The sequence below is a fragment of the Eptatretus burgeri genome, chromosome 8 (genome assembly GCF_056783735.1).
Source record: "Eptatretus burgeri isolate ZD-2024b chromosome 8, Ebu_testis_v1, whole genome shotgun sequence".
In the NCBI taxonomy this organism is placed as follows: Eukaryota; Metazoa; Chordata; class Myxini; order Myxiniformes; family Myxinidae; genus Eptatretus; species Eptatretus burgeri.
In genome coordinates this window covers 95,613,064-95,626,314 of record NC_140968.1, presented here as the reverse complement: position 1 = coordinate 95,626,314, position 13,251 = coordinate 95,613,064, and the positions used below count along the sequence as shown (strand labels likewise).

General features: G+C 41.8%; 1 protein-coding gene across 1 annotated transcript in view; it reads left to right on the top strand.

Moving 5' to 3' along the window:
• The window catches only part of LOC147022318 (uncharacterized), a 15,909-nt gene extending 3,713 nt beyond the window's left edge, over positions 1 to 12,196 (top strand). Inside the window, exons 2-3 of the mRNA XM_085893091.1 lie at positions 6,157 to 6,233; positions 8,106 to 12,196. Coding sequence (XP_085749217.1) covers positions 6,157 to 6,233; positions 8,106 to 8,188 — 160 coding nt within the window. The 3' untranslated portion in view covers positions 8,189 to 12,196. The remainder of the gene's footprint in view (positions 1 to 6,156; positions 6,234 to 8,105) is intronic.
• The last annotated feature ends 1,055 nt before the right edge of the window (positions 12,197 to 13,251 follow it).

Here is a 13,251-nt window from a genome sequence, read left to right as displayed (position 1 = left end):
GGAGTGAACAAAACACCATACCGATCCTTCACATAGGGTAGGTGAGCTATCACCCGCACCCAGGCCAAATTCCAAATTATTGCTCTAATCTATAGGGGAGGGGGGCACTGCATCGGCGGCACAGCCATACTCCCAGAAACAAAACAACCAGCAGCTGTGGGCTGCATGTTAAACTACAACGGCACTCGGTGGAGCACGTACCTCTGCCAGGCTGAAAAGTTCACATTTATCCCACAAAAAAAAACTTATCCCACTGATGGATCGGATCTGGATCCGGACCTCTAAAATTGAATCGGCTGCAAGGATTTAAAGCACAGGAGGAGGCTATTCGGCCCATCATGCCTGCACCACACCAATACCAGATTTAATCAATCCATCAATACCCCGTCCCTTCATGTGCAGCCTTTTGGCCGTTACACTGGTGCTCATTTCGCCGACCTCGGAAGGATGACAGGCTGAGTCAACCCCACCTGGTGTTAATTCAGCGGAAAACGGGGCTTCAACTCAGGACCCGAGGATCCGAAGCCACCACCCTAACCACCAAGCCAACACCAGGTTCTGACTCGTTGTTGTCACCTCCCCCAACTCATCCACGTCGTTTCGTCCAAATCCGGCCATAACTTTCTGAAATATCATGCTATACGTACAGTATATTGTTTTTGGCCCTATCTCTCAATGGTAAAGAATGAGTTTAAAAAAACAAAATTAAATTCTTGTCTTCGGATCTGGATCTTCACCAAGATCGAATCGATTCATTCTTAGCACGCACTCAACCTGTCGCACCTCGTTTCATCGGAATACGTCGATAACATTTTGAGATATCCTGCTCACAGTTAAACACAGACAGACAGACAGAGACAAACAGGGATGCAAACATAACCACCGTCCACCTTCGGTGATGAATGATCATACTCACACCAGATGAGGGTCTCAAGAGTAGTGACTGTTTGGCAACGAGAGCGTCAGATATTTTACATTAAATTTTCTTGAGTCGCTGAATTTATGACTTCACGCCAACTCCAAGTCAGGAACCACAGACTCGGGTGCTCTGAGGCTGGGGTGTGACATTCCAAGCCTGACTCAGAACGAGTTGTACCAAATACTCTAAAAATAGTACGGCTGCTTCCTTACTTGATGCTCGGCATTTGGAAAGGATAGACCACGGCCAAACAAACGTAGGTTAGCAACCGTTGCGCAGGCTTCATTGACCCAATGGCCTCCTATGTTGAAATGCATTGTAAGGGAACTCGCGTCATCAACTCACACCATGCTCATGTGAGTCTGAACTTTCATTGACCGTTACATTTTACACCAAAGATTTGCACTAAATTTGTCTCTAATTGTGGAAAAAGTTTCTCAAAGTTGGAGTGAAAGTTGCAATGATAAAACATATACCAACAATGTACGTTGTGACCGGCTCACCCAGTCCATGAAGTCTGGTGTTGGCCGAACGATTAAGGTGGCTGGCTTAACCTCATGCGGTGTTGAGTTTGAGCTCCTGTCGGCTGTTGAATTAGCAACAGGTGGGGTTGACTCAGCCTGTCATCCTTCCAAGGTCGGCGAAATGAGCACCAGTGTGCTGGTAATAGAGGGGCACAGCTGTGCTCCAGAAAATGATACAACGGCCATAGACTGTTCATAAACGGTACTGGTCTATGTTGCCAAATCAAGTAACTTCTGGTGATGGTGATGTAACTCGAGCTGACCTGTAGGATTCTCTCTGACATAAGTCGAGGTATTTCAACTGATTTGACAAGGTGACATTGTGTTCATTGCCTTGGTCTTCTCCCCTTGAAGCTCATCTTCACTGAATGTTGGTTACTTAACGTTTCGGAGAATTGTGTGTCAAGCTCCACTAGTTAATTCCATCATTGTGTTTTTTTAGATCCTCGTGGAGGATCTCGAAGTCTTACTCACGTTGTTGTTCTTCATCTTCTTCTTGTGGACTTTTTTTGTTTCACAGCCTACAGTTTTCATCGAAACTTCCTGAAACTTGGCGTATATATGTAAAAATTCCCTGCGCAGACAGTAACCATCTCCGATTTTGAAAATTCCTCCGAGAAAAAAAAGTTATGACGTCAAAATATCTCCGCTAATGGAAATCGCCTAAAAAAGTATCTCCGAAACTAGGCAAGCTTTTTGAATTCTGTTTGCGGGAATCGAACAGGGCATTAGCAGAGATTAATTACCGCACATATGATGCATCACTATGACGTCATATCAATTTTATGACGTCATTCCTATTTTTTGACATTTTTTGTTTCACAACCCAGAGTTTTCATCGGATCTTCATGAAACTTGCCATGTATATGCAGAAAGCCCACGCGCAGGCAGTAACCATCTCCGATTTTGGAAATTCTTCCAAGAAAAAAATGTTGACATCATAATATCGCCGCTAATGGGAATCGCCTACACCATTATCTCCGAAACTAGGCAAGCTGTTTGAATTTTGTTTGCAGGGATCAAGCCGAGCATTAGCACAGATAATTAATTTATCGCAAACCTGATGCATCACAATGACGTCATATTCGTTTTTATGACGTCATCATTCAGAGGACGAGGATCTTGGCTCATTTGAGCTTGTTTTGAATACGTCCACTTATTATGGTGGCATGATTTCATGCTTTCAGCTGACTATGATCAACGGTGTAGCGCCGCTGCGACCGAGTATGGGGGCACCATGATGAAATGCCCCTATTACCAGTTCACTGGTACTCATTTCGCCGACCTCAGAAGGATGACAGGCTGAATCGACCCCACCTGGTGTTAATTCAACATCTGACGGGGCTTGACCCAGGACCCTAAGATCCCAAGCCCACCATTGTAATCACTTGGCCAACACCAGGTTTCCGTCATTGTTGGAGAGCCTTATTACCCTGTGCACGCAAAGTGAAAAGTAGGGTTAAGCAACTGGCCATCTGTCTGCCCTGTGTACAAATATCAGTTTATGATCGAGGAACAACTCGATTTTAATTGAATGTTCTGTTTTGAACATGAATTAGAACATGAATCGGAAAACGAACGTGAGGTTTAGCAGTACCTTGTATCTGAATTTGGCCTGGTTGTGCACGCACAGAGAAGTGGAGAAGAGTGAGATAATATTGTTGTGTCCACACCGATTAACAGTGACTTTGGACGGATGGACCTAACTGGCTTTTTACTCACTTAGACTGTGATCGATTTAATCGTGGGTTTGCACGCACGTGAGAACAGAGGAGACGCACAAGGTGCTTAACTCTTGTAAAACCAATAGGTTTATTCCTGAACCAAAGAGAGAAAAAAATAACCAGGGGATGGTGATCACGATGGTGGGTCGAGGTGGGGAATAAAAGGGGAACACGGAACTGACAATAAATAATTATACACAATGACAATAAAATCTATGGCGCCACACACCAGCATCGATCACAGACAAGACCTCTCCTCGCTCTCTCTGGGCAACACTCCGACCTCACGCGATTCTTAGCTCTGCCCCCCGTGGTGTCCATAGCTCCCACCCCCCCCCTTCTCCGTTGCCTAGCAGAGCCCCCAAACCACCCGGTGGGACATTACAACGGGTTATGCATACAATTTCCTTAACCTTAATCAATTATTACCATGCACCATCCCCTGTATGGTGCACATTCAAACAAGACAATCCTTTAGCTAACTTGTCCCTGCTTATTGCATCGAGATTGACTACTCGTACATGGATCGTGCTACTTAATACACATCTGTCTGTTCCACAGCAATATCTACCCCTCTCCCCCCCACCCTTATAAACGTAATCAAATTGTTTACTCTGGCATTCAAATAAAATTGAGAATCATTCCAAACAGGAAACTTACTGTTTTTAGTGACGCCTTCGGTGAACTTCCAATTTTTTTTCTACGACCTTTAAAATCTTTATTTTATTTTGATTTAATGATATACTTGAACGCTGTAGAACACAAATCACATTTTGTCATTTTCAAAACGCTTCTGTTTAGCAGTACAGTACTTGGATAAAATATTATGGCATTGTACATCATCTCGACCAATCAAATTTGCCGCTTGTAGACTCCGCCCGTGTTCTTGTTTCTCAAGACTACATGGGGTAAGTTGATCTATGAACTCTCTAGTCTAGTTGATCATGTTTTTGCAAAATCATGGAAAACCCATAACTATATTGAAATTTTATGCCTGTATAAAGAGGGGAAGGGGTGGGATGGGAGAAGATTTGGGAGGAGAGGGGAAGGGGTGGGTTGGGAGAAGGTTGCGGGAGAGAGAGGAATGGGTGGGATGGGAGAAGGTTGGGGTGGGATGGGAGAAGGTTGGAGAGGTGAAAGGGTGGGATGGGAGAAGGTTGGGGGAGAGAAAGGGATAGGAATCCGGAGGGGGTGGGGGAGAGAGGGAGGGAAGCGGTGGAATGGTAGTCCAGAGAGAGGGAAGGGGTGGGAGGAGGTACCTGACGTTGCCTGGCAACGCTGGGTACCTTTGCGAGTAAAGGGATAATCCCAAATGCATCTCTGGCTGGATGTCATGAATTACCTTTTCTTGCTTCGCTATATTTCCTTAGCTTTTCCTTGCCATCTCCTGGCCTTCAACATCTGTGAGAGCTTAATGAGAAAATTTTTTTTCACAACTTCATGACACCAATTGGGTTAAATATTTATGACGAAAGAGATGGTTGGTAGGTCAGGTTAGGGGTATGCACTCTCACCATTGAACTGTCTTGCCTGAGTTTGAATCTCAGCCCAGCTATAAACTGTCATGCTGCTGCTTCACAGACAAGGTGAGACATAAATGTGTGCACAATCCTTCGGATGGATGTGAAACTGAGTGTCCCATCTGCCTGCATTAATTGGTCGATGTTAAAGAAACTAACTAGGTACCCTTGCTCGTAAAGTTATCACCAGGCCATAAACAAGTTCCCGCATAATCAGTCGGCCTACAACTGTTATAGTAGCAGTAGTAGTCGTAGTATATATGTATATATATATATATATATATATATATATATATATATATATATATATATATATATATATATATATATATATATATATATATATATATATATATGTATATATATATATATATATGTATATATATATATATATATATATATATATATATATATATATATATATATATATATATATATATATATATATATATATATATATATATATGTAGTTTTATGACTAAATGGATTCACATCCCCAGAGATCCTTTCATGATAAATCACATAATCGTAACTTTAGGGTTGGCCAATGTGGTGCATCATGCTGGGAGCCCAGGTTCAAATCCCATACACTACTGTGGTTCTATTGTCCTTGTAAAGTGAAAGTTGAATTACCAATAAGCCTCCTCCTCCCCCCCAATCTAACTTGTGTTTCTTTCACCCCAACATTGAACTATTTGAAGAAGTCACTGAAATGATTTTAAAATACCGAGTGACTGCTGTCCTCGTAGATCCAATCATGGAGCAGATATTCACAAAATCACAGTCCTTCCAAATTCACCCAATTTAGCTTGAAGATGATGAAATATAAAGCATCCAGTCTGTTATAGGCTAGTTTGTTTCTAAAGGGATTGAGGTGTGTGTGTGTGTGTGTGTGTGTGTGTGTGTGTGTGTGTCTGTGTGTGTGTGTGTGTGTGTGTGTGTGTGTGTGTGTGTGTGTGTGTGTGTGTGTGTGTGGTTTTTTTTCCAGATCAACTTTAAGATGGTACCCCAGTGTGTGAAAGGGGTCTCCTGGTGCTTGAGGGAAATACCCCAGTAATGCTCTTCGTTGTTAAATGTCTTCTTAGAGTGTGTGTTAGGGTTGGGGTTATTGGTTTTAGGGTTATTGTTGAGGAAAGGGTTTTTAAGTTTAATGCTATTAGGATTATTCGGGTTAGTATTGGAGCTACAGTTATTAGGGGTCAGTTTAGGGTTCAGATTACTGAATGCACAAAATCTAAAGAACTAGCATCTCTTCATATTTCATCAATTGAAAGCCAAAGCTGCATTAGTAAGGACTGTGATTGATTGATTGGTCGAAAATCTGCTCTCTGATTGGATAAAAATCTGCAGGGATAGTGATACCTTTGGGTGTCTTTCTTGCCGTCCTATTAATAAAATAATTCATTAATTAATTTTCCTTCGCACGCACAAAGGTGTAATCTCTTTCATTGTGTTACTTTTTTGTGCAGGCCACCTTCCGAGGATGACGACAAGGAAGATGAACCACAACATGATTCAAGAGCTTTTCATGACTATGCTAACACTGGTAAATATAAGGTTTAATAGATCACCTTAAACCTGAGCTAAATAAATTCAAAAGGGACAAACAATAGAAGAGAACAAGAACGGAGCATGTCAATGAAAGCGAAACTACCTACATGCCTATAGGTGGAGATCATGGTGTTGTGGAATATGGTGATGGACAGACATCCACACACCGAAAATATTGGAGCCCTGTACTAAACTTGCTTCCTGGTCTATTGACCCAGATTCAGCTTCGGGCTTCCTGCACTTTCAGCACAAACCTTTTCTTTTGTATACAGAGTCAACCGTGTGGAAGAGTTAGAACGATGAACGGATCAGGAAGCAACAGAACAAAAGATGGAGGGAGAGAGAGAGAGAGAGAGAGAGAGAGAGAGAGAGAGAGAGAGAGAGAGAGAGAGAGAGAGAGAGAGAGAGAGAGAGAGAGAGAGAGAGAGAGAGAGAGAGAGAGAGAGAGAGAGAGAGAGAGAGAGAGAGAGAGAGAGAGAGAGAGAGAGAGAGAGAGAGAGAGAGAGAGAGAGAGAGAGAGAGAGAGAGAGAGAGAGAGAGAGAGAGAGAGAGAGAGAGAGAGAGAGAGAGAGAGAGAGAGAGAGAGAGAGAGAGAGAGAGAGAGAGAGAGAGAGAGAGAGAGAGAGAGAGAGAGAGAGAGAGAGAGAGAGAGAGAGAGAGAGAGAGAGAGAGAGAGAGAGAGAGAGAGAGAGAGAGAGAGAGAGAGAGAGAGAGAGAGAGAGAGAGAGAGAGAGAGAGAGAGAGAGAGAGAGAGAGAGAGAGAGAGAGAGAGAGAGAGAGAGAGAGAGAGAGAGAGAGAGAGAGAGAGAGAGAGAGAGAGAGAGAGAGAGAGAGAGAGAGAGAGAGAGAGAGAGAGAGAGAGAGAGAGAGAGAGAGAGAGAGAGAGAGAGAGAGAGAGAGAGAGAGAGAGAGAGAGAGAGAGAGAGAGAGAGAGAGAGAGAGAGAGAGAGAGAGAGAGAGAGAGAGAGAGAGAGAGAGAGAGAGAGAGAGAGAGAGAGAGAGAGAGAGAGACCAACAGATGAAGACTTGGGCAAACAATGAGGAGTATGGGAGGCGGCATGGGGTTGACAAGATGGATACAGAAGCAAATAAATGTTTTATCGTATTCGGATCTTCACCAAAATCAAATCGATTCGTCATTGTCACATAACCAACCAGTCCACCAAGTTTCATCAGAATCCATCAATAACCTTTTGAGATATTGTGCCATGTATCATTTTTAGCCCTCTGACTCAATGGTGAAGAATCGTTGAAAAAATTATCGGATCTGGATTTTCACCAAAATCGAATCGGTTTTTCCATGTCAACCGAGTTTTGGCCAAATCCGTCCACAACTTTGAGATATTGTGCTATATATCGTGTTGCCCCTCTCTCTCAATGGTGAAGAATCACTTTTTAAAATTCTCGTATTCGATCCAATATCTTCACTAAAATCTAATGAATTCACAATGAATTCATCCTCGTTACGTACCCAATGTGTAAACGTTTTAAGATAGCCTGCTCACAGACAGACAGAGGTGAAAACATTACCTCCGTCCACCTTCAGTGGTGGTGGTAATTAATGTAAACTGGAGCTGCATGGCACCTGCTCAAATAATGAAGGTGAATCTTGGTTAATATACAAGAAGATATCAACAGTTTCAATATGATGGAGTGCTCGTGTTTGATTTTCTGCCCAAAAGTGTTTTTCGGAAAATAGTTGTGCACGATGTCTTACAACAGGTGAAGGTAAAATTATACAGTCGCAAATAATTTACCTATTTTTATATGGTAATTCAGTTCTCTGTATTGTATTTTATTTCATTAGAATAATGGGGACTCAGAGGCTTTCTGTTCGACTTTTGTCCCCCCCCCCTCTCCTGAATAGGCCAAAATCGTTGGGACCTTGTGCCCAAAAAGCCTCACCGACTCCATCCTGTGCAGAGCACCAAGCAGTTGTACAAGACCTGACATCACGCCTCTGCACTTCTCCGTGGGTTGTCTGTTCAATAAATGACACTTAACCCTTTGAACCCTGAGCTCTTGGACTTTCGGCTCCCCCACACTGGGCTCCCTGGAGACAAATCATGCCGCTCAAGTACACAGAGGTTTGAATAGCGGCTGGTAAAATGGCTGCTAGGGTTCAAAGGATGAATGGCCATATTATTATGTTATTCTGTTGAATTGTTTCACGTCCTACATGCAGATGTATATTCCCAAAATTTTCTATATATATATATATATATAATAAAAATTTACATTTGGACAAAAATAAACGAATTTACCTTGAATAGGATTCAGGGCTAATGCAAATACAACTACAGTAACTTAGGGTCATGAGCAAGCACTTTATATCGAAAAACCTGGGAAGGACAGGTTTGAATTTGCACGTGTTGTGCCAATTTTATTTATTTATTTAATTACTGCACTTAAGTGCATGGTCTATTGCTAAGACAAACTCCAACATTAGCCCTTACCTTATAAATTCCAGGTCAAATCGGCTACAAATATCAGGCCTGATCAGACGGTTCTTAAAAGATTTGGGCCAAATGTTGCGGCCAAAAAAAGACAAAATTCTGATGTGGGCTTACCCCACAAAACAAAGAAGATGGGATTAATTGGGGCTGTGAAAGTAATGTGACGCTCAAAAACACCATAATTAAACTCATAAACCCATAAAGCCTGTGCAATTAGATGTGAACATTAACATGTTCCACACTGATAATTATCTATCTATAATTCCAGCAGTGTGTGTGTGTGTGTGTGTGTGTGTGTGTGTGTGTGTGTGTGTGTGTGTGTGTGTGTGTGTGTGTGTGTGTGTGTGTGTGTGTGTGTGTGTGTGTGTGTGTGTGTGTGTGTGACCGCTGTTTCTTGACAACCACTGGCCCGATCTAATTGAAACTTGCCAGATATATTGCTGGGGCCCTGTGGATGTGCCTTTCAAGGTTTGATATTAATCGGATAAGTGCTTCCCAAGTTATGGCCATTTATTTACCGACCAATGAAAGGACACGTTGCTTTGGCGTCGCTGTGTAGGCCAGTGAGCGGCCGGCCGACGATGACGTCATGTGCCGTGCCGGTTACGATGGGGATCGGTGCCTTAGTTACTGTGGCGTTGGAGTGGCAATGGTTCCATGGCAGCGAATGTCATGGCAAGCAAAAACAGGGAGGTAAACTTGATTTTAATTTTGATTTTAATTAACTGTGTGTGTGTGTAAGTATCACAGCAGTTGTTACTTCAATGCAAGCGTTGATTCGTGGAATGCATGTGAACATTCCGTACGGGCACGCACCACTTCCAGATAGTGATGACAATGTATTCTAATAATTTCTCGATATCTTATGCGCATTTCTAGATAAACACAATGCCCCAATCCAGCCGTCATTTACGAGAGCAAAGGAACGGCCTGTGTGGTCGTTTGAAAGTTTTTTGTTTGTTTGTTTATTTTGTTGTTTTGTATTTTGTTTGGTTTTGCATGTACGTTTTTTTTTCTCTTCTCTTCTCTTTGTGTTTTTCCTTGTGATGACATTGAGAAAAGGCAAAATACGTTGGCGCTAATTGAATAATTGGCCATTAAAACTAAATTGCGAATAATCGTAACTGCGATATGCGAACTTCCGGATAGTGACGACTTAAGCCTGTATCTCACAGGGCTGCGACAGCTCGCGACTAGTTGGAGACACAAAATTGCGATAAAATAGCGATAATTTTCACTTGGAATCGCACTGAATTAATTTTTACGTATGTCTCACGAATATCTCACATTTGCGTATGTCTCACATCATTGAGAACAAATTGCGATATAATTACGAAACTCTCAGGGGTCCCAGGACAGATTATCATTTTTTTTTCTCCAATCAGTCACAATTTAGTTTCATAGGTCGCCAATCCCTCACAAAGTTGTCACATTTGTCGCACCTTCTGACTCACGGAAACTAAATTGAGAAGGGTTCGAGACCGGTTCTAGACAACCGCGATGACTCTGTGACTATTTTGAGAGAAAATTTGTCGCACTAATTTTTTGAACATGTTAAAAATTCAAGCGACACCAGAGCGCCGTCCTGCAACTCACGCGAGGAAATTGAGAACCACCGCGAACGTTTCGAGACATTTTGGAGAATCCCGTTCGCATTTTGTCGCGAGCTGTCGCAGCCCAGTGAGATACAGGCTTTACTGTATTCTTTCTCGATTTTTTTTCTCGATTTATCGACTTACTGTATTCTTTCTTTCTCGATTTCTGTACTTTCTCAAAGGAACGGCCTGTGTGGTTGTTTCTGGCAAGCAGTATGAAAGTTTTTTTTTTTCACGTACGGCCACGCACGTACGGGCACGTACTAGTTTTGTTAAATCGTGTAGAATTACCTCAAAGGAAGAAAACTTTAATTTGAATAAACCCCCGTTCCACAAAGTATTTTTCCCTCGGCTATATACCTTGTGTTTTAATTATCATCCCATGCATGCGAAACAAACAGAGGGGTTAAGCAATCGGTTCACCGTCTGTCCGGCCATTTATAAACTTCAGTTTATGATTGAGGAACAGCTTAATTTCATTTGACTGTTATATTTTGAACATGAATCAGAATACAAACCCGTAGTTTATCAGTGCTTTGGCTCGGAATTCATCCCGATCGTAAAATGCAGAGAGGAGATGATTTTTTTTACAGTGCGGCAACATCGCGCTGTTATATAATTGGCTATTCTGTCCTGTGTGTTCTGTCACACTTATAGCCACGTACGTCCCTTTGATCTGAGGGCTATAAATAGAAATTTGTCCAACGTCACAACTCTTCCCATCATGCATGCTAATTCACCGTGTCTACATTTAAATTTTATCACTGCAAAATTGTTTCATCATTCTTAACCTAGACTTTTACTGCCCGCAGCCGCGCGATATCAAAATATTCGCTTCTTGTTTTTTTTACTCTGTGTCTGTTTTGCAGTAAAACAAGATTTAAAATAATTTCAAACAGGAAACTTACTGTTTTAGGATGTCATGGAGACCACAAACAAGCATTAAGAACTACTGGAAGGTGTTAAATAAGGTGGTGTAAAAGACACTGGGGAAAGCGGTGGTAAAACCTGGAATTAATTTATTTATACACCTTTAAACCTCTTTAAACCTTTGTTTGTAAATATAAGTATGTAAATGAACACTGCACAACATAAAACGTCTTCGTAATACTTCACTGCATCAATGGCGGTAAACTTTCGGAAGTAATGTTTTTTTTTATGACCTTAAAAATCTTTATTCTATTTCAATTGAATTATATACTTGAACACGAGAACACAAATCGCCTCCTTACCACTTACAAAACCCTCCTGTTTTAAAGTGCTTGGACATGTTAAATAAGGTGGTGTATAAGACACTGCATCAACGTCGGTAAACTTCCGAATTTATTTTTATACAACCTTAAAAATATTTATTATATTTCAATTGAATTATATACTTGAACCATCCATCCATTGGGCATTGTGTGCAGAGCATTGGTGCTGCCTCAGCAGTCTCCTTGGCGATTGAGCACAATCCTGGACGGGTCGTCACTCCGACGCAAGATACCAACAAGCTGGCACTCATTTTGCCAACCTCGGAAGGATGACAGGCTGAGTCAGCCACACCTGGTATTAATTTAACATCCGAGTGGGATTTGAACTCTAGTTCCTAGGATCCCAAGCCCACCACTAAGCCAACACCAGGCATATATACTTGAACACGAGAACATAAATCACCTTCTTACCACTTCCAAAACCCTCCAGTTTTACAGTACTTGGACGTGTTAAATAAGGTGGCGTATAAGACTGCATCAATGGTGGTGAACTTCTGAATTTTTTTTTATATGACCTTAAAAATAATTATATTATTTCAATTGAATTATGTACTTGAACACTGCATGGGGTAAGGTATTCTGTGAATTCTCTATTTCAATCTACAAATTGAAGATGAGATGTGAAGATGTTGAAGATCACATTGAGATGTGAGCTAAAGCATTTTTGGATACATTCTTCATGTTTGCACTATGAACCTTTGTACTTTTTATATCAATGTAGATCATAATAAATATGACTAAATCGATTCAATGGTTTTGCATCTTGGACTTGTATCGGTGTTGCAGACAGTAGTTGTTAATGATGGGGTGGCAAAGTGGCTGAGTGGTGTGCACACTCACCTCAGAGTTGGTTAGCTTGGGTTAGAATCCCGACTGAGAGATAAACTCTCATGCTGATGTTTCGCAGGTAGGGCGATTCATCAATGTGTGTGTGTGTATGTGTGCCGTCCATCGGATGGATGTTATGCTACATGTATCATCTGTTAGCATTAGTTGGTGGATGTTAAATATCCCAAGGTGTCCTCCTTGAAGAGTAGATGCCAGGTATCACAGGCACCTTGAACAAATGGCAAATTCTTGCCTTGTCATCATTATTATTGAATGTTGTTTGAGTGACATAAAAGAGATGACAATCATATGGAGACAAGTCTGAACTGTATAAGGGATGATTTAAGACTTCCCAACTCATCTCTTTGGAGTTGTGGTTGCCACATTTGGTGTGTGGCAGTGACCATTATCGTGCAGTTAGCCTTAAGACACCATACATGTTCAGTTCTCCAGGGAATGGAAGTACAATATATCATTGTTGTGCCATGCCATATGTAGAAAGACAGCAGGTGGTATTATGTTTTATAGGCCATGCAGAGTAAGTTTGAGATGGCCATGAGTTTGTAGTATTTCATTTGTTTACTCTGGAGCTTCCCCCCTTCCCTTCTCCCACCACCATCTTGTCCAACCGTCAGCCTGGACATTTGAACATGTATTCACATGTCCACTCCCTATGGCTGGTGTGAACTAACTGTGGCTTGAGTCAGACAACTGATTGCTGATTGGTCGTCGGGTTTGAATTGGAATTGAGGGTAGAGTACGGAGAGAGGCAATTTAAGGAGAAAGTTGTTATTGAGGATTCGCCATTGCCAACGTCCTCAGAGATTCCCTGCCATTGCGTACAGGTCATTGTCACCACTGAGATTTATCCCCCCCAATCT